Source organism: Larus michahellis, chromosome 7 (assembly GCF_964199755.1).
Source record: "Larus michahellis chromosome 7, bLarMic1.1, whole genome shotgun sequence".
NCBI classification, from domain to species: Eukaryota; Metazoa; Chordata; class Aves; order Charadriiformes; family Laridae; genus Larus; species Larus michahellis.
Genome location: NC_133902.1, coordinates 33,446,090 through 33,469,267, shown reverse-complemented (window position 1 = coordinate 33,469,267; position 23,178 = coordinate 33,446,090). Strand labels below are relative to the sequence as shown.

The 23,178-nt window shown below is 42.5% G+C and overlaps 1 protein-coding gene across 45 annotated transcripts; it reads left to right on the top strand.

Moving 5' to 3' along the window:
* The first annotated feature begins 2,397 nt into the window (after positions 1-2,397).
* Positions 2,398-20,808, top strand: HNRNPA3 (heterogeneous nuclear ribonucleoprotein A3). 45 transcript variants are annotated; one of them, XR_012588310.1, is made up of 15 exons: positions 2,449-2,590; positions 6,582-6,693; positions 7,175-7,198; positions 10,902-11,024; positions 11,115-11,261; positions 11,345-11,555; positions 11,774-11,863; positions 11,940-12,032; positions 12,152-12,232; positions 13,334-13,480; positions 14,741-14,866; positions 14,951-15,022; positions 18,090-18,164; positions 18,365-18,661; positions 20,507-20,808. XR_012588310.1 is itself a non-coding variant. In XM_074594637.1 (13 exons), the coding sequence occupies exons 2-12, from the start codon at positions 6,628-6,630 to the stop codon at positions 15,001-15,003; spliced, it is 1,176 nt and encodes a 391-aa protein (XP_074450738.1). In that variant the 5' UTR covers positions 2,449-2,590; positions 6,582-6,627; the 3' UTR covers positions 15,004-15,022; positions 18,090-20,808. The 45 variants fall into 45 exon arrangements, 26 of the variants coding, with proteins under 26 accessions (XP_074450757.1, XP_074450758.1, XP_074450755.1 ...); XR_012588307.1 differs by having other exon boundaries at positions 11,925-12,032; XR_012588308.1 differs by having other exon boundaries at positions 11,925-12,032; positions 18,090-18,364; positions 18,486-18,661.
* The last annotated feature ends 2,370 nt before the right edge of the window (positions 20,809-23,178 follow it).

Below are 23,178 nucleotides of genomic sequence, written 5' to 3'. Positions count from 1 at the left end.
CCAATAAATTTGCAAAACTATCATCAAAATACTAACATTTAATTAATTATGTGTCCATTTGTTTCTGCAACCTAAGAGGCTTACAGAAAACATATTTGGTTCAGTGAATCGGCTCCATTAACATTTCTGTTCTGGAGACTAGAATTCAAGATCAATTTCATATTTGCATCCTAACCCCTGTGTAACACTAAAAAAAAAAACAACTTTGGACAATTTCACCAACAATATTTACGTATCCGAAGATTCACTTCACAAACAAATACCATGTAAGAATCAAGCAATAAAAATCTCCAACAAACCCTCAACAAAAAAGAACAATGAAGAGAAACTGACATTTCAGCCACAGAAATATATAAAAGTTAAAAGCCTTTCCCACTTTTTTTTGAATGAGGTACAAACTACTGTTCCCTTGGCTGACAAAGAAGAGAGCACACGTTTGCAAACAGTGCTAGGAAAAAAAGAAAAGCGTGTTAGCCATCTGCATAAATCACTGATGCTGCATCTGCTACATTATATGAAACCACATCTGACTATGAAACTACATCAGCCAGAATAGATACAGGTGTATTAAATGCTATATTTTTTCTTAAGGAAATGGGTGATCCAAAATGGGAGACAATATTCTACTAGATAGCAACCAACCTGAAAACACTTTACTAGCAGAAAATTATTTGCCTGCAATCAAAATTATAATTTTTCATCTAAGACCTCAAACTTGTGGATAATTTTCATCAGCAGCTGTGAATCTTTGCAAAATGTGCATCTCCCTCATTTATTGCCTTGTCTTTTATGTCAGTGCAGTAAGCACAGTATTATAAAATTATTACATTCTGTACAATTGATTACACATAGGGGAGGACTATCATGAACTGAAACTATAGAATTCAAATGTGATCTGCCTGTGGCTGTGCAACCAAATGAGACCGCAAGACAATCAGCCTCTCCATGAGTGATGCTTACTGTGAAACGAATGGCAATCAAACTAATAAAGGCATGGTATTCTTCAAATTCGGTGAGGCAGTTCCTGTGTAAACTAGAAGAACCTTTGAAATTGAGAGATGTATTTAGCCAGTACCGTTGTCTGTCTCACAGTATTCTCATCCTTTGGGTAACAGGGCAAGAGAACAAGCAACATAAATGATACACATATGAAAAATTTTATTTTAAATAAAAAGTTAAATTTTGTGGTTTACTTGATTGGGAGAAGGAAGATGAGAAATTGTTGGTTTTGGCCTCAATGCAAAGAATATCTGGAGGCTGCTGAGATTTCCACTGGGTTTTACTTTCTAGGAAGTCACCTACCTTCTCACATCAAAGATCAAAATATAGGAATAATCTAAAAACTTCTTTCAACTTCTGTACGCAATAGTAGCGAGAACATTTCTAAACCTATTGGGAATTTATGTACGTATTAGGAAAATTCTCTCTAGTTAGAGAAATCAAATGGGTTTTGACATTTTTGCATAAATGAAAGATGCTAATCTGAAACTCAAAGATTGTATTTTCCTTTTTCTTCTTTTTTTTTTTTAATTTTTTTTTTATTTTGTAGGAACTGCATAACCCTTTCAGTCAAGCACTTCATATGGGGGGGACATCCACCTACAAACCTCACAGTAAAACCACATCAACTGGTTCACTTCTTTATATAGCATAAAGATATTTTTAAAGTGGGTAAGGGCTAACACCTCCTGCCTAGGTTAGGTCATCATACTGAAATAGCTACTGGTACTGTGAGAGGATAGAGATAACCAAGAATGAAACAACTTTAAGGGTAGCTTTTTCTAATGCTGTTTTTCCTGATGTCATTTTCCAGATAAGCAAAAATTTGTTACGCATGTGCTTAACTATGCTTTTTTTCTATACAAAATCCTTGCAGAAGACCCTTTCTTTTAAGCTCTCTATGCTAGTTTATGATGACAAACGCCACTAAGATACAGGCAATGCCTCTGCTTAAGAAGCTATGGAGAAGTCTGTCAAACTTCTTGCTTTGTGTGTTTTGGTATTCAACCAGAAATACACTAACCTACCCTCACTTCCAAAGGGCGAGTGCTAAACAGTCTCCGGAGAGCAAATCTTTTCCTTGCCTCCTTGAAACGCCTCCAGGATCAAAACAATACGTGGAGACAGATAATTTCTTTTGGAAAGTCCTGGGCGCCTCAGGCATACCCTCCTACTCCTGCAGAAGTCCTCTGTGAGTATCACGTCACGTCCCCTCCTTTCCTTTTCCTTTCTCTTCTTTCCTACAAAGTACTTTAACCCGTCTAGATTAACGGTCTCCCTCAAGGCCGGCATTTCGACGGCTTCCCTTTCGCATAGCAGCCGCCCAGGGTCAGAAGCAGGCAAGGTACCCGCAGCCCGCTCTGGTGGCCCTGCGCCGGCGGGCGGCGGTGGGCGGGCGGCGGCGGTGGGAGGCCGCGCAGCCGGCGGGATGGCCTGACGTGTGGCGGGGAGGCGGTGCCCGCCTGCGCGCACCACTCACGGCTGCGCGCCGGCGCCGCCACCCCCTCAGCGGGCGGCGGTTAGTGCGCTGGGCCGGCTGCCGGCGCGGGACCGACCAGGGCGGGAAGGCGCTTAACGGAACGCTGGCACGGTTCTCTCTTTATTCTTCTCTCTCCCCCCCACTCTCCTTCCCTCTCCTCCTCTCTCCACCCCAGCTACCCCTCGCCCCCGGCCTTTCCCACCCTCTCGGCGGGGAAGGGGCTGCTCCGCCGAGCGCGGCCTCGGGCGGGCGGTTATGGCGGAAGGGGGGGAGGGGAGGGTGGCACTGAGAAGAAAGCGGTAACGGCCGCCGCGCGCGCGCGCGCGCGGGGCCGCCAGCCCTCCCTCCCGCCACCTCCCGCGCAGGGCCTGCAGCCCGCCTTCCCACCACGTGACACCCCCCCTCCTCTTCCTCTGGGATCCATATTGGCACCGAAGAAGGCGAGTCTGGTCACAAAATGGAGGTAACTGCCCGCCGCGCAGGGGGAGCGGGGCTCGCCGGGCTGAGCCGAGGCGAGGGTGGAAGGGGAGGTGAAGCGGCCTCCTACACGCACCCGCCCCCTCCCGCCGCGGCAGTAGAGCCGCTGTAACTCGCCGCCGCAGCCCCCGGTGGGAAGGCGGAGCGGCGGGCTGGGGGGCTGAGGGGGGGATCGGCACGTAGTGGTGCTCCTCGCCCTTCCCGCTGCCGCCTCCTCCTCGTAGCGTGTTTCTGCCGCGATCCGCACCCGTTTCCCCCTGCGACATAGCGCATTATCCCGCAATGGCGGTCGCTGGCAGGAAGAGGGAGGGTGCGGGAGAGGCTGCGCTTCCGCCGTACGGCCCCTCGGGCGCAGCGGCGGCGGCCGCCATTTCGCTGTGCTCCAGAGCGTGGGGGGGGTGAGGCCCGCCCCGCGGCTCGGGACGGGGCTGTGGGTAGCAGAGCCCTCCTCGGCTGTCCTGGGGGACACCGGAACACTTAAGCGCCTATTCGGGCGAGAGCGGGGAGAAGCGAGCCCCACACATGGCGTGTGTCATTGTTCTGTCCTCCCTGTGTGGCCCGCCATGTAAGCCATCCGGCGTAGTGCGCCAGGGATATTCTTTTTCCCGCTCATTTTCCTGGCAACAGATTTTTAAAGCATGAAGGTCGCGTAGTGCAGCACTCAAGTTTCTCGCCGAGGAGCGCTGGTGCACGTTGCACCGCCTTCCTGATATCCCTCACCCCCATCCGCAGGGGAGTTCGCACGTGTAGCGAGCTTCTGCCGCCCGGGGAGCGGGGGAAGGTGCAGTGCTCAGCTCTCTCGAATAGCTTCCCGTTTCCCTTTCTCCACTCCCCCAGCCGCACATGCACAAAAGCTACGATATTCCGTGGCATCTTGCCATGATCCTGGTAGGGAACACGAAGAAGCAGTCCTGCACAAACCTTGGCTCAAATTTCTCTCAACTTGAATGAAGTCGAGACCAAATGCACAGTGGGGCAGTTATCCACACCCTACCCAGAGGGACTAATGATATCCCCCTTTGCTTTTCTTTCCTCTCTCCTCAAAACCTACGTTTTTTTGCTCAAGTACTTCAAGTAAAGCATGATGAGCAAAAATAATGCAGGGTTGGGGGTTTTGGAAGTGGGTTTTTTGGGTTGGGATTTTTTTTTGACCCCCTTCTTTGCAAGCTGAAACCTTAGAGAACTGAGAGCAGAGAAACTAACAGGTCACACAACTTTTGTTCCTACATTAAAAGCAGAGAAGAAACTGAATCCCTTAGCAAAACAGCTAAAAATAACTCTTTTCCATGTAAGCAATTGATTTAGCTGCTTCGGAGTTGTTGAATAGTTTGACAAATGGGAAGGATGATGTTCAAAGCATTTGAACATTCTTCAGTAAAGCTTGGAAACCCCTCTCATAAGTTACTAAGCTAATACCTTATTTTTTTCCCAGCAGACATTCCTATTGGCGTTGTGAATAAGCTACGAGCACACTTAAAACTGAGAATCTGTTGTTTTGCTGCTTTAACTCTTAGGTTTGTTACAATATACTGTATATATACATTATGTCCAACTTTAGCTATTTACAAAAAAGACCAATATATCTGCATAGTATTCTCTAGACAGGTAAACTTCCCTCATGGGAATGTCTGTTTCACCACCACTATCTTACTGCTTGTCTCTGTAAGAGATACAGTAGCATTATAAGTTCCTTTGAGTAAGGTGGCATCTCCTAGTAACTTTCTTTAATAACCAGCAGATCTGTTCTGAGTCTACTTTCAGCTCTGTAGCCAAGTTGCACTATGCAACTCTTTCAGTGCTAGTTTAACTCAGTTGATAAAAATGTTCTGAATATTTTTGAGTTGAATGGATTATTTTGTTGATGCTAAGTATAAAAAAAAGCTAATATTGTCATACTGATATTTTTAACAACTTTCTATGGGGCAAAATAGGAATAAGAGAGGAGAGAGCTGAGGGGCATGTGTTAGCCAGGAGACAATTCTCTTGTGACCGTCATGGCCTTCAGAGGCCATTGTGGCAGAGACTCTGCCTGAGAGTTTTATGTTGGCCAGCATGGAGCCCCACTGGAGAAGGCAGCAGGTGACAAAATCAGAAAGGGATTGCACACTTTTCATTACTTAAGTATTTAAATAGGCTTATCGCTTTCCTCCCTAACAGTTCCCAAAGTTTTATTTTGCCATACAGCACCTTTTTCAAAAGTTAACATTCTGTTTCATACTTCCCCTGTATGACTTTAAGAACTGAACAGCTCAATTGAAACACTTAATATCCCAATACCTCCTAAGTCAAAATGATGTTTGATTTAAAGTATTTCAAGAGCAGGTTTAGCAATTGTGTAGGGAGAAACTGAAGATAACACAAACACTTTGATGTTACTTAATAAAACATCTAAAAATGTTAGTTCATGGTACTAATGATTTCACACTTTAATTTGAACCTGGATTTAAACATGGAATTGTATTAAATAATAAATTCCACTCTGAATAACAGTACATATTGGTCATTAGTAGAGACCTGCTTGCCTTTCCCTACCTAGTATTTGCAGGAATAAAACTTTACAAAAAAAACCAAACAACCCACAATCCAAACAAAACCTGCTAAAATACACCTAATCTTGTAAATATCAATGATTTTAATGCAGCACAAATACAGTTTTATAGAAGCCTGTTATTTAGTTGAGAGTATTCTGCTTTGGCTACTGTAAAAAAAGTTTCAAGAAACGTCCAAAGTAGTGATTAATTGCAGCCAAAGATACTAATACAGTATAGTACAAGTAAGTTAATGATCTCAGAAAATGTGAAATAATAAAGTCTAAAGGGAATGTGATTTCTTTTGTAGGAATGGGTTCATTCATTGAGCTTATCTTGTGAAATACTTGAGTTTTGTAACAACATGTTAACTTTGTTAACATTTATTTTGAAAAGTTGTGCATGTAAGTAGTACAGGTTAGTAATCAAATATAGCACTAGGAAGCAAAAGTGACGCAGATGGCTAATGCTACAGATTGCTGAGGATCAAGTGTTAAAATTTCTGATGTTGCAAGAATAGAATCAGTAAAGGATTCTTGCACTGGTGTTAGCGGAAAATATTTTTCAATACAGAAAACATTTAACGCATCTCCTAGTGTTCCAGTTTTGTAGGCTGCTGGATCACTGATTACAATAGATTACACATAAGATAAACCTGATAAGCAGTATTTGCAAAATGTTAAATATTCTTTGGGTTTAAGATCTAGAGAAGTAGAATTTGATTTATGTAGTGGGTTTGGGTATCAAAGGTGGAATTTGCTTGCCCTGTACCAGTTATATTCATGATAGTTATGTAAGACAGTAATCGACATAGGTTGTTTTCTACTGATTTTAGCTTTAGGTTGTACCTAGTTATTCCAGCAGCTGTAAAAAGCCCTTTACTAGGATAGCAGATGTTCCTTCTGCAGCTTTTCTTAATTGTGAGCAGAATAGGCTGAGGATTTTTACTCTACCCTTTCAAATACTTACCTTTTTTTTTCTAATTTCACCCCCCCTCCCATTTCCTCCTATAAAGCCACACCCGTGGGTTGCAGCCAGAGAAGGCCCCACTGCACAGGAATTGGGGTAAGTACTGACTTATCCAACCTGTTTTCTAGGTTTCCTAGATCTAAAAGAAAGGCTGAGTTAGAGTACCCTTCCAAAATGGCTGCTCTTAAGGAAGAGAGAGACGTGGAAGACTACAAGAGGAAAGGAAGACGGTCCTCACAGGTGAGAGGATTGCTTATTTTTTTATTTTAAAAAGTAGCTCTAAGGGGAAAAGACTTAAAAAAACCCAAACTTAACCATTTGTATCTAATGTATTAATTCATAGCTTTATTTCTACCTTCTTCATCCCCGTATTAGCAGAATAACTTTAAATCGCAGTGTATTACTTACAGTTTTAAGGGGTGGGGTATTAAGCATAGTGGGGAATTTTTGCTTTACTAGTTTTTTGTTATAACAAGACTGATTAAATGTATGTTTGTGATTAAAGCAAGGTGTAATTATTTTTTTAAGAAATTCATGCATCCTCAGAGTATCAGCAGGAACTTGATTCCATCCTATCTTCAAAATCCTGGTTTTAGTGGGAATGAGGACAGGTTCCTTTTTTCTTTTTTTTTTTTTTTTAATAAAAATGGTTGCCTAATAGTCACTGCAAATGAAAGCGAGGCTGTACTAAGTAAAAATAACTGTTTTCTTTTGCTTCTAGCAGAAATACCGTAGACTGAATAAGGTGCGTAGTATAGAGAAGATGTTGGGGCTGTTCTGGGAGGATGGGAGCTAGTTACTTTGGGGCAGGGTGTGGAAATGGGAGGGGGGAATAAAAAGTCTTGACACCCTTCAGAAAATAAACTCAATTTTAAGGATCAGCAAAGAGGGTGTTAAATATGTAGCTTATAACTGAGACGTTTTCTGATTGTTTATTTTTATTCGTTTGCTTTCTAACGTTACTTTTCCAGGGTGCCTGAATATTATAGCTAGTTCAAACCAACTTTATCTGGAATGGTGCAGTACTGCATTGTGGGAGGGGCTCGAGTACACTTGAACTGAGACCAAACCTTGTGCGGGTTGCATGTGTCTGGTAGCGTATGGTTATTTTGTACTGGAATGGTTATTTTGCACTGAAGCGGTGTGTAAAGTCCTCCTGGAAGGAATGTTGCAACTGTCTCACTCCTCTTGGACTTTGGATAGAATGTAACTCAGGTCGCGCTGGTAGTTACAAAAGTATCTCGCCCCAGAATGTACTTAAAAGCCATTAAGTTTCTAGATACGAGGTTTTGCAGAGAAAGGTGGTGAGACCCCGGTTGTCTGTCCGGCTCCCGGAGGCAGAGCGGCCTCGCCGGGCAGGTGGAGCCGCAGGCGTGGCGCCAGGCGCTTCTGGGGCGCTCGCTGCTGTTGGTAGAGGCGCGATGCAGGGGGAGGAACCCGCCTGAAAACGCTGCCTTCGGAGGGAAATACCGCAGCTCCAAAGGGCCGATTATTCCAAACCCCAGCCGTAGGGGCGAGCGGGGGGAGGCGGGCGCGCTCCCGGCCGCTCCTTGGCCGCCCATGGCGCCACTGCGGCGCGGGGACGTGGCCGGCGCTGCTGCGCCTTCCCGCTCCTCCCCCCTCCTCCCCCCCGCCCCGCCCTCCGGCTCCATATTGAGGGTGGAGGAGACGAGATCGCTCACAAAATGGAGGCGGTCGGCGCTGCGCAGAACGTTGGCCTGAGGGAGGAAGTCGCTAGTCAAAGCTGGGAAGAAAGTTCCCCGCCTCCTCAGAGCCTGTTAATGCGTTTGGGGAGTCCCTTAAACTGCTTAGGGGGAGAAACGGAGCTTATTGTCAGCTTGCTGGCTGCAGGCAGGCTGGGCGTTCTCGCCGCTACTCCCCCGCCCTTCCCCGACTGAAGGAGCACTGCAAAATGGCGTGCTGGCCCACAGCATGGGTGAGTGGGAGGGAGCCTGCTGATCTTGTTGAAGCAGTGTGGTAGTTATGCTAGGGAGGAAGGGAGAGAGAGAGTTTGCTGCCCAGGAGAGACTGCTAGTTCTAACTAACTTGCAGCAGCAGGGCGGAGAAACAACATTCTGTGTGATAGAGGACAGCACTCTGAAGGCCCTAGAGATTCTTATCCCCGGTGAGAATAAAATGCCTGAAAAAACCCCAAATAATTCCTTAATAAATTGTTGCCTTTTATTTCCGTGGAGAGTTCCTGTAACATAGCCTAAGTGTGTCCTGAGGATAATTTGTCTCCCATAAAAGAGAGAAGCTGTAACAGCAGGCGTTCTCCTCCCATATGAGAACATCAGTTCATGTGCACATAATAAAAATAAGCAGAAGAGGACTTAACTTTTCCTTTCCTGAGTGACCCAAAGAGTTCTGTGGTCATTCTTTTAAGGTAAAAGCAGTCTGAGTTGCCAACTGGAACCCTGTAGCCTTGAGGAGTGTCAGAGAACTGTAAAAAGTCTGTCTAATTTTTCCTTATATAGGCTTTTGGTTTTGAAGAAGTCTAAGCTTTACAGTTTTATGTAATAGATTTCTTCTAATATGTGTAGGAGGGATTGAAACACTTAATGTTGCCAGTTTTAACATAACCCAGCTAAAATTAAGTAGTGTCAGTAGATTAAAAAAAACAAAATGCAATTACCATCAGAAACCACTATTTCACTTAACTTAAATCAGTTTCTCTATACAGTAGGTGTGTTACGCTGTACGATTTTTAAGCTTATGTATAGTTAGAAGGGAGATGTCTTTTTTTTTTATTATAATTCTGTAGTCCAGACCACTTGGAAGACCATAGTAAAGAAGCTTTACTTTGTGGTCACAGGACCATTGACTGTCAGTCACTTATATAATGTTCCTGTAGTGACAAAGTTAGTGACTTAAGCAGAAAGCTGTTACCATGAATGCTAGGGCTCTTTCTCACTAGGTTTAGCAGGTGTAAAAGCAGGATCTACTTCTCAGCCAGGTTTTCGTAATCCTAGGCATTTTTTCCTGTGGTACAACCTGAACATTATAAACCAATAGTTTCCTAAAGCAGTATGTAATTCAGAAATTCTCTTTTGCCATGTATTGCTTCACAGTATTCATTGCTGTGGTGGGTGGCTTTAGGGTGGTTGTGATGCCCTCAAAGGGATGCACACTTTTCTGACGAGCCCTAGCACTAGCCCCCCCGCTCTATTTAAACTGGCAGAGGTTAAAGGAGTTTACCTTCAGGTTTGAAGCAAGACATCTACATGTAGAAGTCTGTGGCTGATTTTTCTGCTGCATCTGGTCTGTGTTAACCCACTGCAGCAGAAGCAGTAAAGCCTGCTACACAGTCATGCTGCAGAATTGAAGCAATATGCAGCATAGCTGGCTAGCACCTTGTTGTGGAGTGTTTTACATGCACAAAGGTACCAGCTTGCTAAATAAGATTTTAATCTGATTGCTTTTTATAAGACTTACCTGTCTTGGGAATGGGAGAAAGTTGTAAAATAGTTTTTTATAAACTGTCAAATGTAGGGGGGGGATATTATAACTAAAAAACATATGCAACACTGAAAGAGAGCAGAAACACTAACGTACTTATAAGCCCACTTAATTTGTGCTATAGAAAACTGGACTCTGAAAAGTAGCACATTTTAAAATGTGGCTGCTCATATATATGTGTATGTAGGTTATACTGTCAAAAGCTTCAATTAAACTTAAGGTGTTTTTTATGATGCTTGTTAAGGTACCGGTCTTATTCCAGTAGTTGTACCCGCTACTGGTCATTGATTAGTCATTATTCAAGACATTTTTCTATCTGTAAGACAGAAGTCCATGTTGATTCACATTTAAGGGCTCTTTCCCATAACACTGGGAAACCACATATGAGATTCTACTTGCTTGCTTGCGTGCACTCAACTTACAAAATTATCCGAGTACAAAATGTGGAATTTTAATGAATTAAGAATTGATAAACTTCTTCAAAATACATAAAAATAACCTTTCAAAATTGATATCCCAACAGAGTAGACACTCAGTTTGGTCAATAACCTTTTTTTCTTGTACACTGTGTTCTTAAATTTTTTTATAGTTCCTCACGATTACGCTTCATCAAGTGTTAGAATTTCCCTTTATCTAGCAGTGCTTCATTGCTGATCCCTACAGAGCAATCCACAACTCGAACATAAGATAGGCATAAAATGAATGCACTTCCGGGGGGGTGGGAGCAACTGAATTATTTAGTATATTGAAATCTCTTTACGGTTGTTTGCGTTTGAGTACTCTTAAGTTGTTAGTTAGTGTTTTAATTAAAATCACACCTCATTAGGTGTTTACTATGCTGCTGTCTGAACCCATTAGAAGTCATTGTTTTTATGTAAATGCATTCCACCTATTTGTAGTTATAATGTGCACAGATAATTTTTTGTAGTTCTTTGAAATTTTAACTCTGGTTTGTATTCAAAATACGTTCTTGGTTTTTTATTTTGTAGGGCCATGAGCCAAAGGAGCCAGAGCAGTTGAGAAAGCTGTTCATTGGAGGCCTGAGCTTTGAAACAACAGATGATAGTTTGAGAGAGCACTTTGAAAAATGGGGCACACTCACGGACTGTGTGGTAAAGTGTCAAATATAAATTTGTACCTTTGAAAGGATATAAGTACTTAATCTAGTATAGAAATGCAGAGTAACCTCTATGTTTTTTCAGGTGATGAGAGATCCACAAACAAAACGTTCCAGAGGCTTTGGCTTTGTGACCTATTCTTGTGTGGAGGAGGTGGATGCTGCCATGAGTGCTCGACCGCATAAGGTTGACGGCCGCGTGGTTGAACCAAAGAGAGCAGTTTCGAGGGAGGTAAGTTAAGTGTTTCAGATAACCGTATTTCCTAATCTTTACCTAATAATTTAAAACACTGAATGTCATTTTTGGTGTTGTAGGATTCTGTAAAGCCTGGGGCACACCTCACAGTAAAGAAAATATTTGTTGGTGGAATTAAAGAAGATACAGAAGAATATAATTTAAGGGAGTATTTTGAAAAATATGGCAAGATTGAAACCATAGAAGTCATGGAAGACAGGCAAAGTGGAAAGAAAAGAGGCTTCGCTTTTGTAACTTTTGATGATCATGATACAGTCGATAAAATTGTTGGTATGTAACTCTTCAGCGAGAAATGTCTTGCGGGATAAAAATGTAACACTAGATTTCAGAACAGCAGTGTGTGGAGTGTAAGATGTTGGCATAATCAGCTGCTTGAGTATTGTAAGAGATGGGGTAGATTTAATGTAGCTTTCTATGAGAGTTTTACAGCGTATTGCTTTCAATGATTTGATTTTTCTAACTCTTTCCTATTTCACAATTTTCTCTAGTTCAGAAATACCATACTATAAATGGACATAACTGTGAAGTGAAAAAAGCACTCTCAAAACAAGAGATGCAGACTGCTAGCTCTCAGAGAGGTGAGTTTGGAGTTCTGCATAGTTGTTTTATGTAACTGGCTTTCAATTAATGTAATTAAAGTGAAATATTTTGTAGGCCGTGGGGGTGGCTCAGGCAACTTCATGGGTCGTGGAAACTTCGGAGGCGGTGGAGGGAACTTTGGCCGAGGAGGAAACTTTGGTGGAAGAGGTAAATGACTGGAATGTTTGTATAGAATGTGATTTTTAATTTTTTATTTCCTGTGTCAGTTGGCTTAAACACTTAAAACCTGTGTTCAGGAAAACGTTCTCATCTGTTTTGTGTTCCAGGAGGCTATGGGGGTGGTGGTGGCGGTGGTGGGAGCAGAGGAAGCTTTGGGGGTGGTGACGGATACAATGGATTTGGTGATGGTAAGTGTACTGTTCACTTTTTTTTTTTTTTTTTGCACGACGTTGTAACCAGCTGTAAGTCTTGCCTTCACCTTGGAAACCAAGTCTACTTTGGTGATGTTTTCTACATAGTAGAGCTGTGAAGAGTTAAAGTTTTTTTGTTTTCCCCACAAAATGATGGGTGGAAGAAAAATACTCCATTGTATGTACCCTTTAAAAAACCTCATGTCGTGAGGTCGTGTAGCACCTCTTTATGATTATTGAGAACTAAACAAAGATTCTGGTGTCAGTTGAAGTGACTAAAACTGAATAAAGCAGTGACCAACTAACATACCACATATCTTTTCAATCAACTGTAAGACTTTTCATGGCTCGGTAGCATCTTTTTCATGATGAAGTTTGAATGAGTATGCAAAATGCATCTGAAGAGAACTGTGGAAATTGCCAAATGTCTGTGGAAGTAGCATTTGGGGTGGGGAATGAGGGAAATAGCATGTAGTTATTTATGTCCTGATTCTGTAAGCAGATATATGTAGTGGTGTTGAGTTATTGGGAACTATTTCTCAGTTTGGAACTACTCCAACAAAATGTCTGAGACCAAGTCAGCATCCGGAATACTAAGTCTTTCAGATAATCTTTACGTGATCAGAAAAAAAGAATGTCTAGTAGCTTTGACACACGTGTAAATAAAGCTGTATGTCTAGATAAAAAATGTAAACCAGAATTCTTTTGAGGGCTTTGCCTAATGAGTGATTTCAGTTTAGAGGAATAAAGAGGATGGTACACAGTACTGATAACACCATTCGTGTAAAGAGGCAGTTATTACATGTAAGGGCTGGTGGTAGCAGCATGTCTATATATTTTCTGTGAGCCAGAATGAACTTTTAAGTGTCATGCTTCAAGGTTATACCTGAACTAATGTGGGGGTTTTTTTGGTTTGGATTAAATAGTTTAGATAAATGATGCAACCACAATGAATATAGTACTGGGAAAACATTGTGGGAGATATTTATTGTGTATGGGGTTTTTTTGTTTGTTTTTCGCTTGTTTGTTTTTAAATGGACTTTTTCTTGCCAATATTTAGCTTTGGTGTGCTTAGTTTGCCGCTTCTTTTATTCGAAGGTGGCAACTATGGAGGTGGTCCTGGCTATGGCAGCAGAGGAGGTTATGGTGGTGGTGGAGGACCAGGATATGGAAACCCAGGTGGTGGATACGGAGGTGGAGGAGGAGGATATGATGGCTACAATGAAGGAGGAAATTTCGGTGGTGGTAAGATGCCAGCTTTAATTAGACATCTATTCTTTTAGTCAGGTCTGAGTTGTACAGCGCCTGAAGTATGATACTGCGTAAAATGAGTTGTACAATTAGGTCTAATGCAAATACTGTGTTACATAAGGAAAGTTCTTTTGCCTCTGGATCAGCTTTGATACACTATATACAACGTTGTTTTTTCGAAAAGCAGCAGCTATAAATCTGTGTGTGGCGGTAGAGTAGGAGGATTTTTAAAGTGACCATTTGAAGTACACTGTTGCTGTCAGATACCAGTTCACATTTCACATCGCGTAGATCATGTCCTCCTTGGTGAGGACTATACATCTGAGTTTCTGTAAGCTTTTTTTATTGTTTGCCTGTGAAATGAGCTACTCCAGTTATTTTTATAAAAGCAGTTCTTTTGCCAATTACACATTCTAATTAGACTAATTGGAAATTGCATTATTATAATACTCTTTTATGGTCTTAACTAGTGTAAACCCTTGACAAATATATGTAAAATCTAGGTTAATATCTAACCAAAATACATCTAGCTATGTCCTGTTGTATGATCAATTTTGCTGTGTTCTACACTGTCAGTATTAATTTCCCTGCAGGGATTTCAGAACGATAAGGTTAATTTTTAAATCTGGGGTAACTTCTGTGCAGGCCTTTAATGATAGGCAGGATGTTTCTGGCAAGGGTATCCCACAAATACCGAAACAGCTTTAGGTGCGTGACTAGAATTGTTGGAGAAGGAACAGTAAGAACTTGCCAAGGACTAGTGCAGGTTTGGGGGAGTTAAACTGCAAAATCTGCTGCATGTTTTATTATGCCCTCTGATCTGTATTTGCAGCGTGCCTCTTATACTTCTGTCACCTTTTGGAGCAAATAAATTGTATGTAGTTTACATTATTGTCGTACATGCAAAGTGTTGGACAGTGGAAGAATGACGGTGAAGCTTGTGCTTTTCCAAGTTTGGAGGCCTTAAATTTGGCCTGATAACTTCAAAATTGCCTACTCAAATCTGTATATATTTTCTAATTTCATGTGGTGTTTTTCATCTTCAATGAAATACTAGTTTCTAATCTTCAAAATGCTAAGGGTCTTGTGTCACTTGTGCATTGTGAGTGGAGGTAGCATGCAAAATGCTTGCAATTCTATTTGAAGTTGTTTTAAACAATTACAGTTTACATTTACGTTGGATATCATAATTTGGCAAGCTTCACGCCCTAAGTGTTGATCAAACGTGGCTTTATAAATCTGCATTTGTTTCAGGTAATTATGGTGGAAGTGGAAACTACAATGATTTTGGCAATTACAGTGGACAACAGCAATCCAACTATGGTCCCATGAAAGGTGGTGGCAGCTTTGGTGGCAGAAGTTCAGGCAGTCCCTATGGTGGTAAATAAGATTTTGTACAGAAAATGTGTTTTGGGTGAAAATTTCATGTATTCTTGTATTTCAATATATACCCTGTTTTTGTAGGTGGTTATGGATCTGGCAGTGGAAGTGGGGGCTACGGTGGTAGAAGATTCTAAAAATGCTACCGGAAAAAGGGTAGGTGTAATGCATATTTATATTGATGATTAATAATGTACAACTGTTCACTGAGAGTAATAATTTTCTTATCCTGTATTCAACAGGCTACAGTTCTTAGCAGGAGAGAGAGCGAGGAGTTGTCAGGAAAGCTGCAGGTTACTTTGAGACAGTCGTCCCAAATGCATTAGAGGAACTGTAAAATCTGCCACAGAAGGAACGATGATCCATAGTCAGAAAAGTTACCGCAGCTTAAACAGGAAACCCTTCTTGTTCAGGACTGTCATAGCCACAGTTTGCAAAAAGTGCAGCTATTGATTAATGCAATGTAGTGTCGATTAGATGTACATTCCTGAGGTCTTTATCTGTTGTAGCTTTGTCTTTCTTTTTTCTTTTTATTTTCCCATTACATCAGGTATATTGCCCTGTAAATTGTGGTAGTGGTACCAGGAATAAACAAATTAAGGAATTTTTAACTTTTCAATATTTGTGTAGTTCAGTTTTTCCACATTTAGTACAGAGAACTCTATAACAGAAATAAAATGTAGTCTAGGGTGTTTCCTTGTTAGTTAATAGAGAGGATTAATGCATTTCTCAATTACTATTTTGTATTAATTTAAAGTTAACAATAGAAACACCTATTGATTTGCAGTCTTAAGGGGTCTAGTCTCAGTGTATATATGTAACTGTCACTGACATGAGTTACATAGGCATACAGAGGGAAAACATCTGTATGTTGCATTATAGTTTGTTTAGATGTATAACTAGGATTGAGTTACTCAAATTAGTGTTTGTGAATTATAGAACTAAGCTTTACCTTAATGAAAATTTCAAATTACTTTTTTGGTTTGTGCATATTTTTTTAATTTGTAGTTCTGTATTAGTACTAGCGCTTCAAGAAAATAAGGCATGATAAATATTTTAACAAGACCAACTTTAGACACATTAAAGCTGTCTCCCGTCTCATTTGAGATGTATAAGGGATAACTGCAGTTGCTTAAGTCTTGGGTGAAGAGAAAAAGAAACTTGCTTTTTACCTTTATATTTATTGTAATTCCCGAGAAGTTGAGGTGGGGGGAATCAAGTGCCTGTTTCCTTGGGATATACAATGATTCTGTTTCAATAAAACTATACTTTGGGGAGGGTGGCTTGGAATTTTCATCCCCTTCCTTTGTCCCCATTTCCCTCTCCCTCACACCAGACTGCGCTGTTTCAATTAAACGAGGCGTCATAGTGAGAGTAATAGGTATGTTCCTCAATAACTTAATGGCTATATACTTTCTTGCATGCACCCTAGGCAATTTTCTGGACACAATCTTCTGACTGGGAGCCAAGGGTAGCGCAGGTGTAATCACTGACAGTCCAGGTAACGCGTTCCAAAAGCCCGTTGACGATGGGCTCTAAGTAGTATAGCTGTCAAGCTTTTTCCCTTGCGAATGTCTGCGCTCAGCTAAGAGCTCGAAGAGAAAACTGAAACACCACCTAGCTGTATTTTACCGGCTAGAAACACTTCCCACAACGTAGAATGGTACAGTCTGGAGTTTCCACAGGCAGAATGATAGTGTGTTAAAACTGGATTTGATGCACTGGAGTAGCAAATCTTATCAGCACATATGGCTAGAAATTGTACTTCATTCTCACTTCTGACCTCCAAATTAAGGCACTGCAGCCTGTCCTTTTCTCAGCTGATGTGAATTCTCTCTCGACTGTTGCCAGGACAGTGCTTTCTGTCAATTCAGACTCAGAGGAGTAGGGGCCCAGTCAATAGAAGAAATACTCAGACACTTGACAATATGGTCTTGGAATTACTCACACCTGTTTCACTTCTGGGTCAATGTGCAGTATAAGGTAAATGCGATTCCAGTGTAGGAATGAATCTGCAAAGATGTATGGAATGGCTCAAGGCATAATCAGTCATATATAATAATGAATTATAATTTTAAGAAGTAGTAGAAAAATGAGTGTGTTGTTTGAAAAAAAAAATTAAACAATGTTATTTAAACGCTGTTATTGGAGTGTATGTAGACTGCAGTACACTAAACAAGGAACCGGTGTCAAGATGGTAGCCTCCAAACTGGATTTCAAAGTCTGCTTATTCTATTCTGTGGAGTTTTAAAATATCTCTAAAGTGCAAGCAAGAATTGGTGATTTAGTGAACGCTTCTGTTGTTGTACATATTAATTTGGGCTTGGGGAGGGGGGGAGGTTGTATTTCAATAAAGGCATTTTTTTAAACGACCCATTTGGAGTTTGAAAACCTCGGAAACTAAAGCACAACTCACTAGGGAGTGAGCCACCCAACTACCGACTTGCTTTGTACGCTACTGTGCTTAGAAGATGTGTAGACTTGTACCTGGGGCCTGCACCCGGTTGCAGGGACAACTGGAGGATGGGGTTGATGTCCCTTCTGACAATCGATCTGGTGTTTCTAAATTTTTTTAGAATGTATTGACAGTGTTCTTTTTAACAGGGCCTCTTGTAGCTGTACTGTGACAACAATGTTAACTTTGAAAAATAGTGTCATAATAAACTTTATGAACAAGATCTGTATGCAACCTTTTAAGAGATGGATGTAAGTGACGGCTTTGTAGACGGGTGGGGTAGCTTAGCTGTTGTTTGTGACGTGGAAGAGCGTAAGGACAGTGATTAACCAGCTTTAAAGAACCTAGGATGTACTTCTTTGACCCATACTTTGCTAAGGAGACTCATAAGACAGGACTTCAGCAGCCTATTGAGTATGGAGAAGTCAGCATAATTAAAGAATGACGAGGCAGCAGGAGCAACAGCTTCAACTTCCAGAAAAGTGAAGGCATAAGATACTGTGCTGATAGTGAGCAGCTTTCCAAAGGCTAGTTAAATCTGCTTATCACAGCTGAAATATCGAAGAAAGTCTAGCAAGAGTTCTTCACCTTTTGGAACCTCCTTGAGTGATAGCTACTTGAGTTGACTCAAAATCAATAGGTCTAGCATTTAGACCTGAAAGGAAGGGCAATGAGCATAGGTAAGGTTTGCCTTTAAAATTTTTCATGAATTATAAAGAGTAGCGGGAGGTTTTTAAACAAGGTAAGAGTAATTTCTTTGATTTTCAGGTTGAATGAGAAGCTGCTGCTTGACAAAATGGGGAATGTCTTGCACATCCTCTTCCATTGAAGGTTTCTGACTGGGTAAGATTTGTAGTGTATAGTAAAACACTTGTTTAACCCGTATTTCCTTCTAGGCTTTCCTTTGCCAGCCTTTTAATGTCGAGGAAAGCCTTAAGCACTCAGGAGCAAGTATTCCAGCATTCGTCACCCAGCCTGTCCCGCGCTGGGCGAGGGCTGCTTGCTGGCATAGTTGCTATTCGAGAATCTTCTGTTCCTGCCAGGTACAAAATCGCTGTGTGCCTGAGATCGACAAGACAGAAACGATAAATGTCTTGAAATACCTGCTCTCCTTACCGCTGCCGGGGGCGGGGGGTTGAGAAATTGTTCGTTACCTTGTCGTAGAAAGAGAAGCCTTAACAGAAACCCGGCAAGGTGAAGACACCGGAGCGGTTCATCGCAGGTCTCGGTGGCGTGTGACACGCTGCCGCCGCCGCCGCTGCTGCAGAAAGTCCGTAAAGGCACTTTGCGTTGGTTAGAGCAGGGACTTCCCTCCCAATAAACGAGTCTCGGCGTACCAGGTGGGTTTGTATTTATCTGTGCGAATCTCAAAAAGAGTGGAGTTTTAGACCCTTTCGGGTGTTGGGTGCTTTCAGGCGGGGTGGTTTCGTGGAGGCTGGTCCTGTCACGTGCCGCCCAGCTGAAAGCACGACTGCTTTTATACAGACAAATGGCAATAAAAGAACTTTCCATGGAATCTGCTTTAATGCACGTTGGTTCTTAACTCTTGGAACGTGTATTCCCTCCAATTGTTACAAGTCTGGGATATTTTAAACTCTGTGTTGCATAGTAGTAGTCTAGTAACTATTCAAACTTGCCGATATGTTTTTTGAGTCTCTGCATTATTTTTGTGAAGTCGGTTTCTATTTTAGTGTTGGTTTTGCTTCGATTAGTCAGAAAATAAAGTCAATGGAAAATGGAAGTCGCGCATTTCAGTTTCACTTGGGCCTTGGGGATGTTCACAGACTGGTTCAAGCGTTTAAACTTGTTACCTGCTGTCTGTAAACATCCAGAAAGCAAACTCCACACCGTAACATACAATTAAAAGTTAACTTGTAAGCAATTTCCAATGGTAACGTTGAGATTTTCATATAATCAGGAGCTGCTTAATGGAACTCTCACAGTGACTGCATTTTTTTTATTATTATTATTTTTATTTTTTTTAAACGTTGACAAAGGTTTTTTGGTGAGCTGAGGTTGAGCCGAAATTGAAAGTGCTGCAGTGAGGCCCCAGGCTCCCCTCGGCGCAGGGCACAACAGCTTGGTGCCGAGGGGACAACGTGCTTCTTGCGGCCGCAGGTGGGAAGCTCTGCTGCTCCTCTGCTGGGCAGAGCTGCTCTCCTGAGCCCCCCTGGCCCCCGCGCAGCAACAGGTAACGGGGAAGAGCATTAGTGTGGCTTCTGCTTCCTCCCTTGCGGGCAAAGGCCTTTGTATTTGAGGGGGGAACGTTACAATTTTTTAACAGTAAAATCTTGAAAATGTTTTAACAAAAATAAGTTTTAACAAAAACTTTGTAGTTTGCATCCCATTTCCAGGCCTGGACGTTTTCCTTGACATTAGAGGGTTCTGCGTTGCCGCAGACTTGTCCTGTGCTCTGGAGGGGGCTTTTTGCAGCACGTGCAGATCTAGATATTCACTGTTAGAATTCTTTTCACGCTTGGATTTATAGCCCTCTTGTTAGACTAATTTGCTTAATTTCAATTATTCATACCACAATTTGCTCAGAAATAACCCCTGTCAAAGACAAACACATCCTTAAGGAGTACTTGGTCAAGTGTATCTTTGTCCATGAGGCGCTTCCAAGAGTTAAGAATGCTCTTCCGCGGCTCGGTCTTTCTATAGCGGCTGTTGTTGGAAGTAGCAGCTGTAAATGTAGATGGAGACGCGAAGTTGTAAAGTTAACGAAGCGCTGGTCCCTGAGCTGCCGTTCTGCAGAAGTTTGTTTGATACGTAAACCTGTGTCTTAATCGAAAAGCAAATGGTATGTCCAGGTGGTAAAAATGTATTCCCCCAAAAGGGGCCCAGGTCGACGCGGATGCGATAAGTGTTTTGTTTATACAACGCTGAAATGAAACAGCCTCTTACCTTTGGTATCCTTTAAATATGTAAGGTGGGAAGGGGGATGCTCCCGGTCTCCGGAGCGTTGGTTGTGTGATGTACTGACTTGCTGTCTTTGGTTCCTGTGTTTAAGACGTGAACGTGTTTTCATACGCTGTCTGCGCTGCGGTGGAATATCCGCTTCCCCGTCAGTCTGTGCTCTCTGACAAGTGTTTGTATCTTAAATTGTGTGGAGCATGAAAGATCTTCAGTATCGCTAAAATTGAGATATCTGATGGATGATTCTTTTTCTGCTGTGGGTGCTACAGGTTGACATCTCTATCTAAGATTAGCTTTTTCCTGAACTAAAGTAATCCAAGTTTCTCCGTAGAAGAAAAATGGCCATCATGTAGAAGATAATATCGCAAGATTGGAAACAGAATAATATGTTAAAATAACTGGCAAAGACTCCAAGAGCCACGGCGCTAGTGTGCTGCAATCTTAGAACTTGTGGTTAAACAAGTTTAAAAAATAACGTGGAAATTAAAAATTTCAGTATAGTCCATAATGGATTGAAATTTGTTAAAATATTTCAATTTTGTATCAGAATAAAGTGTACGTTGTCAAATGACTTACAATCTAAAGTGCGTTGCCATCACCTTTTTTAAGTGCCGTGAGGAACACAAAGTGCTCTTCAGTTATCGCACCACAGCCTGGGTCACAGGAGCTTCTTTCCACCTCGGGACTGCAAGTCAGGAAACCTTGGTTCAGCCCAGCTCCTCAGCGGTACTTTCAGTAGTTTTAAAACTGAACCTTTTGATCAAGAAATAAAAGGTCTCCAGGTGGAGACGTGGCAGCGTGTGAGGTCAGGGTTGTGATGCACGAGATGGGCGATGGCGCCAGTCACGCTCAGGTTTGGGAACACGCTCTGTACCTCAGCCATAATAATAAACCGAAGGCTATCGTTTGCAACCTGATGTTTTCACATACGCCGAAATAATGGAATGTGGAATATTTTCTTGCCTTAATGATGTTGGGCGTTTCGATGCCAGTACAGCCCTCGCCGTGTTCGTGCTATGAAAAATGCTGGTTTAAACTGAATGCAAGTTGTTGTGGTCCCAGGGACTTCAGACTGATTTGTGGTGGTATTCCAGCAAGGCTTTGCATTAACTGCAGGGGTTTTGTTGTTGCTCTTTTGTCCCGGTACTGGAATAAGTGTCCCCGTATCAGGTTTGAGACGTGGGTAGCGCAAATACACCCGCCCTGGCAAAGGCTGCAAGGTGCTGTTTGCCTCGGGCCTGTGCGTTAGTGCTAAAACAAGGACGAAATTGAAGTGGAGGGCAGGGGCTTACTGCGGTCTCCGTTTTACAGCCAATTGGTGATTAAGGTATTTATATTACAGCTAGAGAGAACATTTTCTCTGTAAGTCAGAGACATTTGATAGCCTGATTGATGGCGGGGGGACACCCAGGAGCTCGTCCTCTTCTGGTTCTCTGTGCTTTGCCATCAGACCTACCCATGTGCGAGAGCTGCTGCGTAGCTGTGGTGAAAGACTGTCCAGGGCATGGCTTGGTGTGCTGCCTCCTTAATGCTTACGCTCCAAAATTGCCATCCTTAAATATGGATTAGACCCTCTTGTTTTACACGGCAGCGAAGTCTCACATTTCCCCTGCGTTTCACCCAGGCTTGGTGACTCTTAGAGGTGTTTTCTGTCCTAGGCAGTGCTGGTGGCAAAGTCAATATGGACTTATTTGGACGACAGCAGCATAAAAAATTTCCCTCACTGCTGCACTATCTGAGATTTAATTTAGCTGGTGCTTGGCTGACCTTTCTGGGCAAATAAATCTGCTTCGTCCATCAAATCCAGCCTCCTAAGTTTTCAATCATTGGTATTTTTTAGTGTTGGCTCCACCAAGAGGAGTGTTCTTGCCTGTGCGGTGGGGTGGAGTGAGGCGCTGTTGGCAGGCAGAAGGTGGGTGTGAAGAAGGTAAGCAGCCTCACAGGGCAAGCTGGATTTCCCTTGCACCCGGATCTCCATGGCCCGGTGCCTTCTGCGGAAACACAACTGTTAGATTTGATGTAAGGGGCAGGGTTCCCAGCACTGCCAGCCATGTTGGAAAACCGAGGCTACAGGTTTTTTTCGTGATTTCACTGTATGTGCTGCCTCAGATACAAACATTTTGCGTGGCAGGACCTCACTTGAAAGTCTGCAGCACGTAACACAGTATGAGATGTGCAAAAGTGCTACTTTTCTCTTAAGGTGGGCTGGAGATTCTGAGAGTCCCAGGTTTAGGTACCAGAGAGTTTCTGCTGGTACTGGTGCTTGGCCCTTACACGTGCCTTTTAAAGAGGATGTGGTCAACGGGATTGTGGTTCCTGGCGTTACGCTGCCCTGGAGCGAAACTACCTTCCTGCTGACGCTGTTACTGCTCTGCTGGCCTGGCCCTGCTCTTCTCTGCGTAGCTGAGGTTGTGCTGCGGGCGAAGCAAGGGAGAGAGAGAGAGTGTCTGCACCAGGTACTAGAGCAGCCTCTGATATTTGGAATCAGTAAATGAGTTAATAAATGAGCTAACAGGAAAGATGAATGACAAGATGACAGAGATTAGAAATAAAAACTTATTTGGGGTAAGAAAAACAAGCTGATTGTGAAGAGTTACACTGATACCGCTGGGACCAACTGGGCAATAAAGTAACATCTGAAATTCTGTGCACACAGGGAAAAACACAACTCCAAAGCGGTTGTTATCGCTGTTCGGGTGAGGGTGCGGAGTGACTGGAGAGCTGAATGAGCAGTGAACAGAACAGCTGAACTTCCATTGCATTCATCAGAACTACAGCTTTCTGTATTAGTCCCTTCCTTTCCTATTTGTGCCTTTATGGTTTTGGTTTTTTTTAAGTACCCTCAGAAGGTCGGTAAGCAGTTGATACAGTGTGGAACAGGGTTGTTGTTATTATCTGGAATCATTCTTTTGGCTTCCACGGCCAGCCAGGAGTTGAGCTG

Bases quoted from the DNA above. Each gene is read 5' to 3' on its own strand.
- HNRNPA3 (XM_074594637.1), top strand. From the start codon at position 6,628: ATGGCTGCTCTTAAGGAAGAGAGAGACGTGGAAGACTACAAGAGGAAA. The intron at 11,556-11,773 runs GTATGTAACTCT...AATTTTCTCTAG, and splicing joins TACAGTCGATAAAATTGTTG to TTCAGAAATACCATACTATA. The intron at 11,864-11,924 runs GTGAGTTTGGAG...ATGTAATTAAAG, and splicing joins GACTGCTAGCTCTCAGAGAG to TGAAATATTTTGTAGGCCGT.